This window comes from Etheostoma cragini, chromosome 10 (assembly GCF_013103735.1).
Source record: "Etheostoma cragini isolate CJK2018 chromosome 10, CSU_Ecrag_1.0, whole genome shotgun sequence".
In the NCBI taxonomy this organism is placed as follows: domain Eukaryota; kingdom Metazoa; phylum Chordata; class Actinopteri; order Perciformes; family Percidae; genus Etheostoma; species Etheostoma cragini.
The window spans coordinates 28,029,574-28,050,365 of NC_048416.1; the positions used below are offsets into that span (position 1 = coordinate 28,029,574).

Sequence of the window (20,792 nt, forward strand, 5' to 3'; positions counted from 1 at the left end):
ATAATAATTAAACAAATAAGTAATAATTATAAAAATAATAATCAATGATGATTCAAACACAAACAAATTGTGTGAAATAATGACAAAACATTCAAGGAAATCACTTGCGCGCACAGCAGGCACTTTTGATTTTGACTTCCCTGGCTCAGGTGGAGTCAGGTGGCCTCTACTTGGAGATATTTAACATGTATACATACAAATTAAAGTCAATTACTTGTTGCTAGCTATATGTATGAAGGGTTACAGAACATTGCAGAACACTGCACACCGTGTGCGAGCCAAGCTCAGAAAGTGTGGGTAGGCTACGAAAAAGTCATTTTTGTCTTTTACCCAATGATCCGACATCTTCTGAGGATTGAATGTGTGTTGTTCTCCCCTTTCCCTTCATAATGAGCTGCAGCATAACAACACACAGTGTCATAACTGATGTTTTATAGAGTGGAAAAGTAACATGCTGCTTCTGACGAAAGTCTCAGCCTCGCTTCAGAAAATGTAATCGGTGACAGAATGCAGCGCTTATTAATCAATGAATCAGAGTAATGTGCAATGTTGTCGGCTGCAGAAAGGCAACTTTCAGTTGGTTTAGTTTTGGGGTTGATATCGGTCAACAGAGTAGACATTAAGTTACATTTAATCCTTGTGTTGTCCTCGGGTCAAATTTGACCGGTTTACAAAAACTTTCCATATTTCAAAAAAAAAAACGTTGAAAAAAGTGACAAATGTTGAAAAAAATGTGGATAAAAAATCTAACAAAAACAATTGGAATAATTGACAAAAAAGATTAAAAACATTGAAAAAAATGACAAAGAAATTGTTTAATTAAATGGAATAAAACATAATTTAAAAAAAAGTGACAAGAAATTGGAATAAAATTGACAAAAACATTGAGAAAAGTGCAGAAAAAGAAACAAACACAACACGAGGGTTAAGAAAATAATTATTATACCTTATAATTATATTTCATATAATCTCACTTTCCGACTTCAAGATGCTGAAAATATGTCATTTATAAAATTATATAATAGTCTGAATGTTATCCTTGAAAACGTGTCAGACAGAATCGTCACAGGCTTAAACAAAATGTCCTCTGCAACAAAATCTATAATAACACACACACAAACAAACACACAGATACACACACACATACAAACACACACACACAGATACACACACACACACACACATACACACCCACACAGAGATACACCCACACCTACACAGAGATACACACACACACACACACACACAGAGACACAAACACACATACACACACACACACAAACAAACACACACACAGATACATACACACACACACACACACACACACACACACACACAGAGATACACACACACAGATACACACAAACACACCTACACAGAGATACACACACACAGATACACACCCACACACACACACAAACACACACACAGATACATACACACACACACACAGTTAGTTACCGAGATGTAGAAGACACGCTTTGTGTTGTTTTCTCACCATAAGAAGGAAAAGCAGAAGCTGATGTTTGTTGTTGCTGCAATACGACCCGAACACATCTAAAGTCCCAATTCTGTGGAACCTAGGGGGACCAGATGAGAACTCAGGACGAGATGGACGGAAATTATTATTTTTATTTAGGAATTTAACTGTCATGTCATGTAAACCTAAAAATACTAACACAAAATCATTAAAATCGGGAAGTCAAGTGTGATTATGAAACAACATGTTGGTCTGTACAGTGTCGGTGGTTATATGTAGTTTCCTACAGGAGCCCTGATGGATGAGCTGGGAGTGATTACACCACATTAATCTGTGGGTCTGTGGACGGACGGACGGAGGGACAGACACACAGAAGGACACACAGACAGAGGGACACTACACAGACAGACAGACAGACAGAGGGACACACAGAGACAGACACACACACACACACAGACAGACAGAGAGATAGACACACACAGACAGACAGAGGGACAGGCACACAGAGGGACACACAGAGACAGACACACACACAGACAGACAGAGGGACACACAGAGACAGACACACACACAGACAGACAGACAGACAGACAGAGGGACAGGAACACACACAGACACACACACAGACAGAGAGACAGACGGACAGATGGACAGGCAGACAGACAGACGGACAGGCAGACACACAGAGGGACACACAGAGACACACACACACACACACAGACAGACAGACAGACAGAGGGACAGGCACACAGAGGGACAGGCACACAGAGACAGACACACACACACAGACAGAGGGACAGGCACACAGAGGGACACACACACAGACAGAGAGACAGAGAGATAGAGACACACACAGACAGACAGGCAGACAGAGAGACAGAGACACACACAGACAGACAGACACACGGACAGATGGACAGGCAGACAGACAGACGGACAGGCAGACACACAGATTTCCTGTTTTTTTAGAGATGCCAGGAAAACATTTCCAACCAAATTGAACACTAACGACTCCATTAAGAAAAGAATGACGTCCACATTTTAAAGTGCAGTTTTCTAATATTTTCTTTCTACTAAAAAGTAAATTAACTAACAGTTATTATATATTAAGCAGCCCTATTTTCAATGTTCTTATGATGGTGTTGCTTCTTTTTCTGTGTATTCTTTGTCTTTGTCAATGATCCGTAGAGTATAAAATAAAGGATGAATGAATGAATCGATGGATATAATGCGTTCGTGCAGGTTTGCTCGTGCACTCAGAGACGTGAACAGGACATCAGATACAATCTTTTTATTAAATGCCCACGTAAACACAACGTGTGGGAGTCGTCAATTGGATTGAACCCATTCAGCAGAGACATTGGCTCGTGTGCTCGCAGCCGCTATTTGCTATAAATAAAATTACTCTGGAAGAAAATCTCATCACGTCTTTGATGGCGAGCGAGGTTCTCTGTCCCCCCGGCAGCTGCAGGTGTGGACCAGATGTCGCCTCGAAAAACATCAGGTTCGATCACTGTGAATAATTCATTCACGGATAAAAACCGTGCGTGATGTCTGATGTGTTTCGGGCTCCATCTGTCCACATATCGCCGCCCCAAAAGTGACTTTATCATGTTTTCTCGCTGCAAAACAACAGTTTTTCAGTCCCCACCCATCACGGAGTCAACAGTTTATTGGTCTCGTGTCCCAAGAAGATATGAGTTAGAGAAAGAACGTCCTTCCCGTGGTATTTTCATTTTGAGTGGCCACCATTAACCTTTTATTTGGTTCACTGAGAACATGTTAACTCTGGTTATTGAGGTGCAGGGATGTGTATTTGTGTGTGTAATATTCTGTATGTACTTTTGAAGTATATGCTAAGGTGCAGACTTCTTCCTTTATCTTTGTTGGTATTGTATTACATTTTACTGTGAAGCACTTTGTGATTTTTTATCTGTGAAAGGTGCTATACAAATAAACCTTACTTCCTTAGAGATGCAAAGACGATTTTCCTCGTATGTCGTATTTTTTGTCCTGTATGAATAGGGAAATATTTGTGAGTTCAAACCAACAATGTGTAGCTGATGAGATGCTAACTGGTGCTTTGATCCTTTAAAAGTACAAAAAGTGTTAAATAACAACATATGGAATCATCCATGTTATTTTTGGGCAATTTAGTTGAAAGAAATCCATGTTTCTGACATAAAACACTTTGAAACGGGTCAATTTGACCTGAGGACAACACACAGGTTAAAAATCTACTCATCAGCTAGTTGGCTAATGATTAAAATAAGTCCATTTAAAGCCCCTATTTTCGTGCATCCCAGTCCTAAACCCCTAAATCTTATCTAAAATGTTTTCTCAAACAAGGGATTCCTCCTGCTTTCACCCTATTATGCATTCCTTCACATTCAAATGTATACAAGTTGTTCACTAGACCGCTGCCCTTCCTCTTTCTCCAGTTTTCACCAATGAAAGAAAGGATGCTGCAGCAATTCCTCTCGTCTTCTCTGAACTAGTTTCAACAAGTAACGCAACTTCACAACAATGACGGATGGTTTAGCGAAGCTGGAGCGATGGCTCGTTCACTGATGATGAACTGGACTACTTTCTGTGACTAATGGACTAATCAGAGCGGTTACACATTTAGGCGGCGCAAGAGGAAGAAGAGGAGGAGGAGGAGGAGGAGGAGGAAACGGACCAAAAATAGTGAACGTGAATATAGAAGCTGCTTTAGCGAACCTGACTGGGAGCAGATGCTGTGGAGATAATTTAAGAAGGAACCGGGGGGGTCTTAATGCAGAGTGTGACGCTTTCTGGCTCTTTCAGATCCTCTCCCTCTGTCTTTGTCATCATTTGTGGTCGGGCGAAGGGTTGTAATTAGTGTCTGGCGAGCTCGTTTTCCCTTCCTGGATAGTGATCTCCTACGTTACCCAGCATGTGAGTCAGAGGAGAGAATGAGACACCAATCCAGGTTTATCTGATTGATTTTTGTGTGACTGGACCTGCCGAAAAACTCTTGGACTGAGATGTAACCCATCAGACTCGAGATATCTAGTTTAGTGTTAATCCCCAGTGCATGTTACAGTACATTGTTTCTTTCTTTTTTGTTATATTATTTTTATTCTGTATTTATTTTTTCCATGTCACCTCCGGGCCTCCGTAGAAAGAAACCCATATTTCTGATATGAAAAATAAAAAAAATTGACAATGGGTCAAATTTGACACCAGGCCAACGCAAGAGTTTGTCACTCCCCAATGTGAGTCTAGTGCAGGTTTGAGTCGTGCATGCGTCACTTAGCGACAAGTAGCATACAAGATGCTAACAAGAGACTTCTATAAGTTCAATACAGTAAAAATGGACCTACTTAACCAAGTTGGTTCACTGCTAGCTTGGCTACAAGTTAGCATCAAACACAACAAAGGCTGTCAGTTGAATGGTGTTTTGAGCTAGCGTTAGCAACAAGACAACCACAGCTACAACGTTTTTGAAAGGACTGCTAGCTTAGCTAAAAGCTATTAATCAAACACAACGAAGGCCGGCAGTTGAATGGTGTTTTGAGCTAACGTTAGCAACAAAACAACCACAGCTAGTGGTTTGAAACAACGTTTTTGAAAGGAGTGCTAGCTTAGCTAAAAGCTAGCAATCAAACACAACAAAGGCCGTCAGTTGAATGGTGTTTTGAGCTAACGTTAGCAACCAAACAACCACAGCTAGCTACAACGTATTTGAAATGATTCCCATCTTCTCTAGTTGTTTGTAATGAGAAAAGTTAATATTTCATAGATTTCACACATTTCAGTACGACACGTTATGATGTAAACTGAGCACGCGCGACTCAAATCTGCACTCGACTCACATCGGGGGGTGACAGACGGTATAAAACATGGATGTAGTTATTGAACCATTAATGATGGCTGCATTCCATTTAGGAGAGTTTACGGCCATGGTATTGTGCCGTAAACTGTTTAAATCTGAGCATGTCACTCACATCTGCGCTCTACTCACATCGGGGAGAGACGGGGTTGTTAGTTCTTTTATATCAGCTGGTGTCGGCCATGTTTCGGATTATCCGGCAAGATGTCGGCAGCGGAACCAGCGATCAGTCATGCGGGTTAAATGTTCGCTACGTCACAACTTATTTGGCAAAAGGGGTTTTCAAATCTAATCCAGACCATCTTATTTCCCATAAAAGGTCAAACCGGCTCAAGCAAGCGCATAAACTATTCTGCACAATTGAATGTTGAATTTTGCCGTTTCCATGCAGCTTTTCTAATGCAAAACTTTAAAATGTGCATAAAAATACATGAATGGAAACACAGCTTCCATGACTCAAAATACAAAATAGTTTTCTGACTCCTCAAATATGAGCATTTGCTGCTTTTCTCTGCTTTATAGTTTATATCTTTGTACATTGGATATATATATTTTCAGCTTTGGACTATAGATGAGAAAAAAGCTATTTGAAAAACTACTAAGATTTTCCACAATCGACTATCACTCACTTAACAATTGACACATTAACCGATGACGACAAGAAGACAGAGTGAATGAAATAAACTACATGACCAAAGCATCTGTTTTTAATCAGTAGGGTGAGAGGAAGAACTAAAAAGAAAAGTGTACTGTCTAAGAGATGAATGCTGCAGTCCACACCTCTCCCCCTCTCTCTATCATCCTTCCCTTTTTACTTTCTACAGCTCTCTCCTCTGCTTGTGTGTGTGTGTGTTAATGTGTTAGTGTCAATGTGTGTCTGTCCTCGTGCTTCTCGTCTTCATCCGGAGAATTTGGCTGAGCGAGCGTCAGCAGTTCACTGCCTCTCCTGAAAGAAAAGTCCTGACTCCAACATTTCAAGTCAAAGCGTTAATCTGTGTCCTCACCGCTGATTCCCCCGAGGTCAAAAACCACAAATTTGAAACCTGAACGTCTTGTATTGTTGTCGGTGATGAACTCACGCAGTGGAGAGAACCTGCAGCTGCAGCCTTTAATTATTCAGTGGGAGGGTTTGCCGAGGCGCACACGTGCTGCTTTCTATGCGGTCTATCCAGGCAGTGAGAAATATGTGGTTTTATGTCTCTTCTTTACCTCCATTTGTTTTTGGAAAACTAGACTGATGCGCCGCATCTAGAATGATTTTGGGGTTTGGCCGAATACCATATCTTACTCCCATCCTCAGTCCAATAACACAGTAAACCCATTAATGAAGTAAGGAACGTCCACAGCAGTGTGCTGGTCATTGTATTTGGCTGCTGTCTGTGGATTCTTTCATGCACAACTTGGATCCATTCGGATGTTTCCTATGCTAAAGTATTAACAGCGGCGATGTTGTGGATAGTTCAGGCTCCTCGCCACCACGAGACAAATCGGCATTGCAAATAGAAACATGTAGTTGACTTGATTTGCCTTCTTTTGAATTAAAGTACTGTCAAGCATCACTTTTTCTGCTCATGAGTTCTTTTTTCGCGCTATTGACTAACAAAAACCTGGTCTAGAGTCAATAACGCAGCATTTCATTGTTATTTTAACAGCATATTTGTAAAATATGCATAGGCTTGTGCACAGCACACATATTTCAACCTTTTGAACCGGACCTGTTTTTCTGCAGCTAATGCCGTAGTTGTACATGCCGGGGGGCTTCACTTTTCAGACTTTTATATTCAACACTGCTCAAGTAGGCTTATTAGTCATTGCTTACACTGCGGTGTAACTTCTTTTATTCTTCCTTTTCATTTTGGTTGTGTAGGTCAGTGGTTCCCAACCTTCTTGGTCTGAGGCACCCCCACAATCCAGTCAGATGACCCCACATACCCCTTCATTAATTACAGATGTATGTTCCAAATGTACATGAACAGTCCACATTAAGGCCGGGTTCATACACATCATGTTAATATGTGGACATAATCTTTCAATCTCATCCTAATTTATTTTTATTTCAAATTAGTAAGAGATACTCTAAGATCTTTCCACGTACCCCTGGCAACCGCAGAGGTACAGCCTGGACCCTGGTTGGGAATCACAGGTTTTCTCTCATTCTGAAATAAGCTATATTTAGTTTAGTCAGGAAAACAGAGATAGAGAGCATCCAAAATTCACATATCTCACCAAAACTCTAAAAAATCTGAAGCCTCCGGTTTCACACAGCAACAGCAATTATTCAGAATGGCTGAAGTGCCCTTTAACAGATCCAGAGACTAATTTGTTGTGACTGAAGCAAATGGACGGGTGGGTCTTATTATCTCTCTGCACGCAGCTGCCTTCCCTTAAAACCACACACACACACACACACACACACACACACACACACACACACACACACACACACACACACACACACACACACACACACACACACACACACACACACACACACACACACACTATATCTGAAAGGATTGATAAACATGCTCGGACACATCTCAGCTCTCCCTCTGATGAAACAGAGCAGGATCACTTTGGGGAAAGCTGCCGTTCAATAAATCTGAATATTGATCAGTTTGAAACCCGATTTTGGCTGCGTGCAAAAATTTCGGTTTTCAGCCCCCAGCCATAAATGCACATTAATCCCCTAATCGCGCCGATGTACTTGCTTTTAGCTACTTGTTCGCGTACATAAGAATGCTACCACGCATATCCTGCGTATACTTAAAGGTTCGTCACCGATTTTTTTCAACCTGGACCCTATTTTGGACCCTGGACCCTCTAAGTGACTGATGGGAATAATCTTTGACATTGGTACTGTAGGCTTGGTCCTGTAGCACTGCAAGGGGGTAAATATGTTATTATGGTGTCATGCATAATTCCCTGAAATGTATTCTATTATTGCAAATTAAATCAGGAATGTGTTTAAAAAATTTGAAGTAGCATTTCCATGTTTTTAAGTTACAAAGTCGTTCTTTAGTCAAATGGACAGGCGTGGTGCAGCGTTGTAATGTACCTCTTTATTCAGGCCTTTTTCCCAAAAAAAATGCTTTGCGCTGGTCAGGGGGTACTTTTGTACAGAGAATATTTCACAGGGGGTACAGGGTAGAAACAAGTTTGAGAACCACTGTCGTAAGCCGTTTGTGAGCTTTAGCGGTGAAACAAGCTACAGTGGAAGTTAATAGGGCAATTATCTAGTATTTACCTTCAGAAAGGTGCTCCTTTTGCCACTGACAGGCTGAGATTAATATTCTTAGAGTTACAACATTATGGAAAGGCTTTCTAAGGAGGTCCATCTTTCTTTTAAAAAGTAAGTAAGATCCTTGAACCTGTGAAATTGCATTCGATAAAAACACCAGATTCCATGTTAATAAACAGTCATTTTAGCATCGCGATACACTTCATTCAAAGTCGACAAACAAAATAAAAACCTGTTTTGGGTTGTCTTTCCAATTTTCCAACCACCACAACTCCATTTTTTATTGACATGAACACATAATTTACCAATTTACATGTCAAAATATGTTGGCTCTACATAGCGGTGTCGGACTGGGGGGAAAAGTGAGTATCCAAGGCCCTCATGTGAGGAGGGCCCAAAAAGATGCTGGAATGACGAGCTGTGGATGCAGGGAGTGGTCCATGGTAAGGGTCTTTCTAAAAAAGGGACCAGAATTTGGTGCTACGCCCCTGGCTCTACACACACTAAAAGTACCGCTTTTCTAAATGGAGTCTGGTGGGTTTGGTGCTAGCAACTTCAGTCGCTGGTTAAATAGAAAGGTCTCAAAGAAGTTTTAAAGGTCTATCTCTGAGGGAATCCTTTCCATAATGTTGTCAGACACTAAGAATATTAATCTCAGCCTGTCAGTGGCAAAATGAGCACTTGGACTATGTTACCTGACATTATACTGTAGCTTGTTTTGCCGCTGCCAACTGCAGCGATCTCGTCCAAAACTGGACCAATGTCCAAGATTGTGGTTCTAATCTGTCACTTAGACACAGGATAAAAAAAGGTAGTAGTTACCCTTTAAGAATAGCAAATATCAGATGCTCAAGTAATATTCTTAAAGGGGACTTTAACTTCTACCAGTTATTTTCTGGTGAGATATTTGTACTTTTACTTAAGTATTGCTTTCCAGTACTTTATACAAGACTGGTAGGGACACCAAAATCTACACCTATGCATAACAAGGTTTCAAAATCTTGCAAGGATTAAATTATTGGGACTTTGCATACACCACCAGCAGCTCTTAACGCTCTCCTCTATCCACTGAGATGCGGAGCCACATCAAAATGTCAAACGGCGGTGATTTATCGGCCGGCGGTAAGTGGAACGGGTGCGGCCGCGCCGTGCAGATCGGACCATTAAAAGTCAAATCAGATGGACCTTCCTGCTCACACAATGAGACAGACAGATGAAGGACACCCTGCAGGCAGCCACACTTGATTTATTATCCCAAGATGCTTGCTGGCAATCACATCCACGGATATTGACCGACCCTCTTCACCAATTCCTCAGCCACAATAAATAACAGCTGGGATCAGCGAGCAGAATGATGGGACGACACGGTCAAGGGCCACTCAGCTGCACCAGGCCACGATGCTCAATTCAATACCGGGTGCTCGACTCAACTTATTTGCATGTGGGCTCCAAAATGATCCCAGATCCAACCCAAGTCCCTCATTCTGTCTAGTCTATAATTCTGTACTCTATTTCTTATTGCTGCTTGTTGTTGGGACGCCCTTTTGGACTGGTTTGGTTTCTACTTTGTACTCTTACATGTCACTTTACAGCACTTTGGTCAGCTTGGGTCTGTGATTAAATGTGCTCTATATATAAAACTTAAAAACAAATCATATGAGGAAATGCTGCACCGCATACGTAAACACAAATTATCCAAATACGATCCTGCAATCAATGGTGCCATGCAAATATTTTTATTTATTATTTTTTTGAACACGCCATTACTAGTGTTGGTTGGATGAAGAAAAATTAAGACCTGAGAGAAAATTAATAACTAGAACACAATACTTGTCATACTTGTCAGCCACCACCTGTCACCTGCCCAAGTTGAACACCTCAAACGTGGACTCACGTCACGCCAGACGCTCCCACTGTCAGCTGATGGTTCTTTTAGTTTTTTTAAAAACTTTTAAAAGACGCTAGTAATGATATTAAGTAGCTTGTTCTGAGTTGAAAGAATAGAGCACAGGAGGAAATAAGAGAATGAAACAAAGAAAGACAGATGAACAAAATTATACATTATTAGCTATCTTTTTAGATACTGTCGCATGCATTTTCTTGGACTAGGATAGCAACAAGATCTTGGTTGCAGCCGTGGTCCTGCTGCATCCCGCTACGTCCACTTATGCTCTGCTATGCCACGCTACACCCTGTAACGCCCTGCAATGGCATGAACTACGTCCCATTTGTAGTCACTCTTCTTGCCACTGTTCATCCCAGCCCCAACCGCCAAGAGCTTGGGTCTGGCCGAGGTTTCTTCCTAAAAGGGAGTTGCTTGCTCTTTGGGGAATTACTAGAATTGTTGGGGCTTTGTAAATTATAAAGTGTAGTCTAGACCTCTTCTATCTGTAAAGTGTCTCAAACTTCTGTTATGATTTGATACTATTACAGATCTTGAAACAACAAACTCCAGTTGTTGGATAAAAGCTGTGGAGTCCAGTATTTCTATATGAAAGACCGGAGTAAACCTACTCAATCTGGCAGCAACACATCTTCCAATATCTTCCATTTGCTCATCAGTAAGAGAAACCCATATCACACAAGATGTGACAGAGGTATTACTTGATTGAGCTATGATGAAATGATGCTAATTTCTGTAGCTGCAGTAAGGGAGGAACCAACCATTACATCGGTGGGGAACTGAATATTTTATGAGTCCAACATCAGTCTCATATAAAAGTAATAAATCTATTGTTGGGCTCGTGTGCAGAGGCAGACGTGGGAGTGTTTTCTGGGTGTGTACGTTTGTGTGATAGGCTGTGGGGGTTTTGTGTGTTTGGTTTGTGTATACGTTCACTTCCATCTCCACCTTTTATTATCCAATACACACACCAGCCCTGCAGGCAGCGACAGTTCAAGGTCCTGAGTAATTAAATGTTTTCCTGTTCAGACCCTCGGTCCTTTAAGCGTCCTTCTGCAACACGGTGTTAAGCAGATGGCATAAATATATAAACCTGACTGCTGTTGGATCATTTTCACAACTTTTACAGCAAATCACATGAACATGTGACTTATATTTATCTTTAGATTGTAAACAGAATTAATTCCAGTTAGTGGTAGGAACCTAAACCGGCCTCTTTCCAACTTAACCATCTTAAAACTCTCCTCATTAATCCAGCAATCAGGGCTCAAGACAAAGTATTTAAAAAGAGACTCATTTTAATATAAAAAAAAATGCATATTTTACATGAAAAAACAATATATTACAGGACTGGGAGATGTGTTTTTATGAGTGTATAAAAACGGAAGGAAGTCATGTGTTATAAAGGAAGGTTGGCGCCATCTGCTGGTGACAAAGGTTACTGTTGCTTTAAGAGTTGCAGCACCCGTGGGAGCTGTATGACATGAGGCTTTGCCTACTTTTCCACTCCTAAAATCTGACTGATCATAAGATTTGGGAAAACTAGAGGAAAACAAACTCAGCTGATCCGTTTCAGGAGTCGTTGGGAAGGCCAAACAGTTTGACGGTACCCGCCTCCCGGTTGTTGTCGTATTTGCCGTCCTTGTCGTCGCAAGCGTAGGCCAGCAGCGGCCTCTTTGGGTGCCAGGCAACGGTGAAGGTCGGCGAATCGCACTGAACCTCCCACAGCTTCTCTCCTACACACACATGAAACACATGAGAACGTGGAAAGGAACAACAGCTAACACACAGTCTTTGATCTGCTTGGATACTGTTTCTTAAATGTTGTTGCACACACTTAAAACAGGATTTTGAGCATCACATTTGATGCAAAAATAAAATTCCCTACACACTTAAGACCTGTTAAAGCCTCTTTCAGATGGGAACTTTTCTTTACCAGAGCTGCCGTTTGGCACAGACACTCAGCAAACCCAGGATAAACTGGGTTGGGTAGCGTTTGGGGTTTCTCAGATACCAGAGCTAAAACAATACTTTTAAAAAGATTAAAAAATATGTATACATTTAAAAAAGAAGAAGAAAAAAAAAGGACAGTCGGCGAGACTTATGAACGGCTTGTTTATTGCTACGGCCATATGGTCGTAAGTAAAAAGGTTTATTTAACCCTTGTGTTGTTTTCCCATCAACCATGAAACATTGTTATTGCTTTTACCGACATCTTTGTCCCTTTTTCAGTGTTACTGGTGCTTTTTTTGATGTTTTGTCCAAAGCTTTTATGAAGTTTCTAATGTTGACATTTTCAGCGCCTATTTTGAACGCCCATTTTTTGTGATAAAAAAATTAAAACGGGTCGAAGTCGACCCAAGGACAACATGAGGGTTAAAATAACTCATAACAAGAACTTATTTCCGTAGTAAATTGCTGCTAAATTGACAAAAAAAAAAAAAAAAACACTAGATGGGAAAAAGGGTATTTTACAATAACTTTGAATGCACCATGAGGCAGTTTCAAGTGAACGCACCATCAGTGTTTCAGCAGCAGCTTCGGACCGTTACGTCCCGGTAACGTAACTGCTAGCTAACGGTAGACTAACGTTAACCAAATTCGCATGCAGCGATGTTTCGGTTGCCTCTAACGACCGTTTTTGGTGCATCACAGTGCAGCTCTGGCATGTCAGTGGGACCAAAATCCACATTACTTGATCGTTAAGGCACCTGTGCCGTATTAGCACCGGGTGTCAGTACCCAACCCTAGTCTCCAGGGGGGTTTCCCCATTCAAAAAGTAACAATTGTTCCCCAAATAGTACAAATTGGCAGTGATAGTGTGGATTAAAGCTCCAACAAACTCAAATCCTCAAAGACACAAATCTTCATGTTCTGCCCCAGTAATGTTTGCTAAAATCAATCAGCCGTTGCGAATAACCATACACTTTGTAAAAGTTGCAATGTGGGTGTTTGATTAACCAAAACTTGTTTACTACCGCTTGTTCAGTTTCACTCTATTTTCAGAACCAACATCTACATCGTGACAAAGATGCAGCAGACAAACGGCCTCTTTGATATGGCAAACTGTCGTACTGACCCGTTTCCACCTCAGCGATGTCTATGAAGTGATCCTCGGAGGCCGAGGCCAACATCTTTCCATCATGGCTGAAGCTGAGTGTCCTCACAGGCCAGTCCAGCCTGCAGCGTCAGCAGCAATGAAAAGAAATCCCATTATTCAATAGCAGGAAAGAGTCAGCGATGAGATAACCTTAAAGTGTCAAGTCATGAGTAAATAAAGTCGTGTGGAAATTGCAGCAAGATGCAGGAGACAATTTCTCACATTGAGCACACGAATGCGTGGCCCGTTTATTTCAAAGGAAAAAATATAAATTAAATGTAAATTAAATTACATGTCTAATCAAAAGGTGTGTGGAACCACCCTTAGCAACATGGTGCATTATATATGTCACATTCACTACAGTGACATGCCGTTTTCATGCCGTGATGTGTACATCTATTTATCACTCAATGCCCAAAGAAAGTAAAAACAAAAATAACGAATAGATTTTTATTTAAATGTATTATCACATGCAAATGTAAAAAAGTATGCAGGGTTCAACATTAAGGGTTGCTCGATGACCCGGGGAAATTAAAACGCCACGTCGGGCAAGCAAATATAACAAGCTATTTGCCCATTTGGGCATCCTCATGTCATAAATGATGTTATCGTTCTCTTCCCCAGTCGACAAGAAATAGAGGAGACCCTGAAACAATCGCTGCAGCTGACAATGACCCCGAAACAATGGGCCCCGAAATAAAAATAGCCGCCCTGTGACACTTAACACCCCGTGTGTTCCAGGTGTTAGCCTCTCCCCATGTTTTGTTTCACGCTTGCAGCTGCCTGTACAACTCTCGATTGTTGAACTGGTGCGCCAAGAGTAATATCGGCACGTGTGAAATGATCAAATTAGCTTGTGATGTTTCATCAAGACTAGAAAAGCGCTATATAAATACAGCACATTTACATTTACATCGCGCTCGCGAGATTTGACACCAATTGAGTTGGTGCTTGGCGCTGTTGAAGACATTGGCAGTAAAAATTTGACATTGGGTAAGTAGGATATCTTTTCACTTGCCCGACCGGACACGTGAGAAAAAATAAATAACCTTAACGTTGAACCCTGGTATGTATTTAAATGTGAAGCATGAAACACTGACCTGGAGAAACAGCGGACACACACCAGTTCCTCCACGCTCCACAGGCTGACGAGGGCGTCGGCACTACCTATGGCGAAGTACTTTCCCATGGGGTCGAACTTGATGCAGATGCAGTTGGACGGGTGAGCGTTGATGGACTGGATTGGCTTCAGCTCCGGATAACTGCAAACAAACACACACTGGTCATTTCAGCTCCGAGACCACACGACTAAGAGACGTTGGGACACGTTTCAAGGACCTAACTAAATGTTGACACCAGGTGCGTTTTAAGGTTGTTTCCACTCAGGTGAGTAACGGGTGAATACAAGAAAGCGTTGATCACCCAAGAACCCTGAAAGAAAAGCTCCATTTACCTGGGTGGGTTTTCCTTTGGGAAATGCGGTGTTGCGTAGAGATTGGTCGGATAAAGATTAATTTTAGGGTACAAGGTTTTTCTTTAGTGGTTTTGAGTTAGTCTGTGTCCACGACGTTCCACTTTCTGGATTGTCACCATGATGTCCGTCACCTTCTGCTTTCTTTGTGTAGTAATACTAACCGGTGGATTACTGAGGACTATGGTCACCTGGTCCTCAGATCTCTGCAGGGTAAATCCAGACAACTAGCTAGACTATCTGTCCAATCTGAGTTTTCTGTTGCACGACTAAAACACGTTCAACCAAAACAAGTTCCTTAATAAAGCTATTTTGCAGAGGCACCTCGACTCCATCTGGGGTTTAGTGCTCCCCAAGACGATTGTGATTGGTTAAAGATAAATGCCAATAGACCAGAGCACAATGGTCTCACACCCAGGAATGCTGTGTGGACCAGACAGACACTGGCAAAGCAAGACTAGTTTTGAGTAGACACCACATTGGCAGAAAAAGAAATCCAGACAACATAACTACCCCACGGTGAACGTAGTTAAGGGTAGGAGGAGAAGGTAGACATTTGGCAAGTCTGCCTCACCAGAATATTGCTGCTCGTGGTGATATCGAACAGATTTACACAGCAGCAGAGGTCATAGGGCACGGCACACACATTCTCTGCCGTCTGGTTTTTACATCACCATAAAAACTATGTAGAAAATACACTGGACGGGTTTCTATATCATTTTGTTGACATCAACTTGTTTTTATTGCACCAGTGACCTACATTTTCAGAAATAAGTTACCAATGATAAACTTACCAAGCACCAATATGCTTTTTTTCCCCCTACGTAAATAAGGATTATTGTCCTAACACACACACACACACACACACACACACACACACACACACACACACACACACACACACACACACACACACACACACACACACACACACACACACACACACACACACACACACACACACACACACACACACACACACACACACACACACACACACACACACGATCTAAAATTCTTAATTAATTCTAAAAGTTATTTGTTTTTTGCATTAGTGGATGTAGGATTTTCATGTGTGCCTTGAGTTGTTATGGAGCACACGGTCCACTGTTGGCAGGGGTGTTTTGCACTTTTTAAAGAATGAACTCCATCTGCGTCATGGCAGAGGACATCAGTATGCAGAACAAGTGCATATACATATAGTGTCATATACACATATGACTATTACCAAAAACTGTCCAACAAATGAGCCTCTACATCCTGTGTGTTGCCTGAAAAAACAATATTTGGGGGATCAGCATAGAACAAAAGAAATACACAACTTGATCATCAGTTTCTTGTAGAGCCTTCCACTATCAGACTTTATATTGGTCTGAGGTATAAATTACATTATTACACCGACTGCAGAAACAAGAGGAAAATCAAAATGCCCCAAAAAGTATCTAACATCCCACTTTCAGTGGAGAGGGGCCAACTTTGAAGCCGGCAGGTTCAGACAGCTTTTTGTGAATATACTAGAAGTTTGAAAAAAAACACACATTTAGGTGTTTGCTAATTCTGCCTGGTGCTAAATTCCCTTTTGCACTCCGTCTTGGTTTCCTACCTCAGAACATTGATGCTTTCCAATACCTTTATTTGATGCCACTTCATATTCAGTCTGTAGTCTGCTGTTTGTGTGTTTTACTTGTTTTGTTTTGCTTTTACAGTAGAAAACCGCTGCTGCTGTAACAAGGGAATTTCCCCACTGTGAGATGAATAAAGTATTATTTGATCTACTCTAGAAGTTGAAAAAAAAATACAAATCCAGATGTTTGCTAATTCTGCCTGGTGCTAAATTGCCCGTTGCACTGCGTTCTGGTTTCCTACCTCAGAACATTGATGCAGCCGTTGCCGTTGGTGAGGAAGAACATGTCGTTGTCGTTGTTCCAGGAGATCTCGTTCACCTCGAACTTGAACTGCTCCTCTGCTCTGGAGCGGTGGGTCTTGGCGTCGATGAAGGTCACCACATCATCTTTGTTCCCGACAGCGATGGTCTGACCATCAGGACTCCAGCAGATGTTGATGTTCTCTCCTAAAAAAAAAAAAAAAAAAAGACATATGAGACTATTTAAAAATCTCATAGGAGTAGTGGTGGAAGTGTGCACACCAATGAGTTGCCGGGCAAACAGGAACTGGACACAAGTTAAAACTATTCAAATCTCTCTTTCAATAACTGTGATTTACCAGGGAGGGTATTCATATTTATCGAACTTGGAAAGGGTTTTAACTAACTTTTAACTATTAACTAATGGTTTTCAAATCTAAAATTTGAAAAGAATGCAATTAGCTAATCATGAAGGCCGCGATACATAAAATGGGAATAATTAGTTGAACGTTTAACATGTTTTATTCTTTTTAATATTGTATTTAAATTTTTTAGCAACATAATTGCTGGAATATTGTCACTTATCACAGATTGTGGTGCCGTTTTTATTTGTTATGCCTTATTTAACATGATGGTAGACAGTGCACCATGTACATAGATACTGCTGTTGAACTGAGGCATATCAGACATCTCATGTTTCTTATTGGATATGTTTTAATTATTATTATTATTTTATCTTTAGCTTTTGTGATGAATGTGCAATGTTTGACTCTCTTAATGTTCCATGCTTATTTTAAAAAACACTTACTGGCAGTTCATATCCATTTTTGCATTAGAAAGACAGTTGTTTTGATGTTTTTTAGTGTTATTAAGATCCATGGCATGTTTTATTTCATTGAACTATACTTTTGATATCTTTTTTTTGTTTTTTTAAAACTCAAATCATATTGTAATCGCCACATCTGGCAGGAAAATCGCAATTCAAAATAATTCAGCGCCCACCTCATGTTTACTCTTCTTCTAGTTTTAACTTTCATGCCCTAAACTCGTGGTTTTGAGACTTGGTAAATTAGCAAAATGACTTATGGGTAACATGTTTTGCAGCATATGGATAAGTTTACTTTTGTTGTTAATTTGGGCGGAGGAAAACCGAGCAGCAGGGAGGAAGCAGAGTGTCTTTTCGGTTCGGTCGGTCGTAGGAGGTGTAATTCGGGAAGTGTCAGTGTAAGATCTGGCGCGTTGAGTCATGCTGTTAAGCTTCTGGCTGACAGTCTGCAGCCATGCTAACTTCCATAGAAGTTCTCACATAGTATTCCTGTTAGATGACATCTCGCACCACTCTATGCTCTTTAAAAACTGGATGAAGATTATTAACCAGATAGAAAACAGACTTTGGGCAACATGTCAAATGTTGGATTTAATTCTCATTTCACTCCATACTAATGCCTTTTGTTAATTAAATCAAATCCATACATGTCTAATTTACATTTTATATTTGCAATTTCTATACATTTGTTTGTTACATACATATCTCTTGGTATATCCCTTGTGTTGTCTTCCTGTCAAAATTGAAAATCACCATTTTTTATTGAGGCTTTTAATCAATGTTTAACTTTTTCTTACGTTTTTGTCCCTTTTTTTCAACTCTTTTGATGCCTTTTTCAATGTTTGCCACCTTTTTTTACGTTTCACAATACCCAACACTAACTTGTTAACTTTAGTTTTACAGTTATTTTTGGAATTTATGGTCAATAAAAATCATTTATAGGAAATCATACCTAATGCTTGAGTTAGAAAAGCAGAAATTGGGAATTATTTTGACTAAAATTAAAGGAATGGATGTTGATGATAATCACAGACTGGAATATGTCAACATTTACTCAATACTATTTAAAAACCACTTCAATTTGTTCTCCAAATGCTATAAAATTGAGTAAGACGCCCCAAAATTTATGAAAGTAGAGATTTGTACTTAGCAAAGAGCGTTGTTGATGACATTCCTGTTAGATGACTGCCTACGTAGTTATCAGAAATCACATCACGCTCCACTCTAATCATCTTCATCCAGTGTTTAAAGAGGAAAACAGACTTTGGGTAACATGTCAAATGTTGGATTTAATTCTCATTTCACTCCTAACTAATGCTTTTTTTTTAATTAAATCAAATCATCTAATTGACATTTTATATTTTCAATATCTATGTATTTATTTATTTGTTACATAATTATTAAAATATCTTGGTGTGTACATTTTGAAAGCCCCCGTGGATCAAAACCCCAGGCACCACATGTGATAAGGTCCTACCTTTTGTATTGACAGTCGCGATACATTTGGTGGTCCGGACGTCCCATATGCGAATGGTCTTGTCTCCGGAGGCTGTGACAAACAGATCCGGGTTGGTTGGATGCCAGCAGAGCTGATCCACACTGTCTCCATGACCTCTGTAGTTGTTCTCCTTCACCTGGGGAGAGACAACAGAGAGAACATTTAACACACGAGAAAAGCTATTTAAACACCAACGTAGTAAATCTGAGATATCAGGAGTTTTTGACAGTTCTCTCATCAATGGTAACATTATTGCATCTAAATAAAATCTCATATTAGCACTTATACATTTAAAAATGAGTTCCACTGTGGTAGTTTTACTGTAATATGTAAAAACAATAATGTAAAAAAAGTCAATTCAGAACGAGGGTAAGTGAAGAGTAAACATCTTTGTGATGTGTTTTTCATGCAGAACATCATTCAGAAAACCTGTAATTTAAGGGTCTACTTGTTTATTAGCATACCTCATCAAGAAGCATGGACAAAAACAAGTATGACAGCATCCCTAAAATATACTCTTTAGTTCGGCAAACTCTTTAGTTGTTCAAAGTGTGAAAATAAATCAATATATAACGTTACACCTCGTGTTTATTACTCTTATGTGCTCTTGCGTGAAAATATAAACATAGTATACTATATTATAAATAAGCAGGTATTCACAAGAACATATTTATTATAGTATTATTGTAAACTATGCGTTAGCTACATACTGATTGTTTCTATTTGTCTATTAACGTTATCTTCTTTAGACATTTCGGCAATGAAAATGTTAAAGTAACAAAAGGCATAAACCGTAGAATTGAGCAGTAATTAAGGCCATAGTTATTGGCTGTGGATATAATTACAAGCCGACATGTTCCATACATATGTGACTCAAAATATTATAGCCTGTGTGAATTTGTTGTATTTGTTTGCGTTTCCTAAATTAACCGGGAGCGAAACCCTGCGCGTCCATCCCATCCACTCTCTGAAACGATGCTAATGCTAGCATGCTAGCCGAAGACTCACCAAACGGTCCTTTTCCAGGAGAAAAACGCTGGCTGTTTTGTCAAACGACCCGGAGGCGAGCCTCCTGCCATCACAGCTCCACGCCACCGAGTGGACTTTGGCTGTGTGAGCCGGGAATTCTCGACTTTTGTTGTTATTTTTGAAGCTCTCCTGCATCTCCTGGTAGTACTGCGACGCCATCTTGGTACGTCTACGTAATGCTTACGCGTCTGTCCGTTTATGACCATTAGCGCCATCTTCTGCTTCGGAGTGTAAACACACGTTTACATTTAAATCCTGTTGGATAATTTAATCAAATAAATGTGCTTCTTTACCTTTCCATTATTGTATTCATGGAAGAATCCAATATTCCAGACTTTTAAAAAGTTGTCGTTGTTAATTTGCTTACACATAATAAAAACCACGCCATTATTTCAATATTTAGGCTACAGTCAAGGAGAGGAGGCCTCGGGGAAGACCCAGGACTAGGTGGAGGGGACGTGCAGCTGGGAGGTGGCCTCGGGGAAGACCCAGGACTAGGTGGAGGGACGTGCAGCTGGGAGGTG

The 20,792-nt window shown here is 40.5% G+C and overlaps 1 protein-coding gene across 1 annotated transcript; it reads right to left on the bottom strand.

Moving 5' to 3' along the window:
- Positions 1-11,786: 11,786 nt before the first annotated feature.
- Positions 11,787-20,508, bottom strand: thoc3 (THO complex 3). The gene is made up of 6 exons (XM_034884226.1): positions 20,248-20,508; positions 19,219-19,375; positions 16,918-17,122; positions 14,681-14,842; positions 13,560-13,660; positions 11,787-12,216 (listed from the first exon to the last, which is right to left on the bottom strand). Exons 1-6 carry the CDS (start codon positions 20,425-20,427, stop codon positions 12,053-12,055), a joined length of 969 nt encoding a protein of 322 aa, XP_034740117.1. The 5' UTR covers positions 20,428-20,508; the 3' UTR covers positions 11,787-12,052.
- Positions 20,509-20,792: the final 284 nt, after the last annotated feature.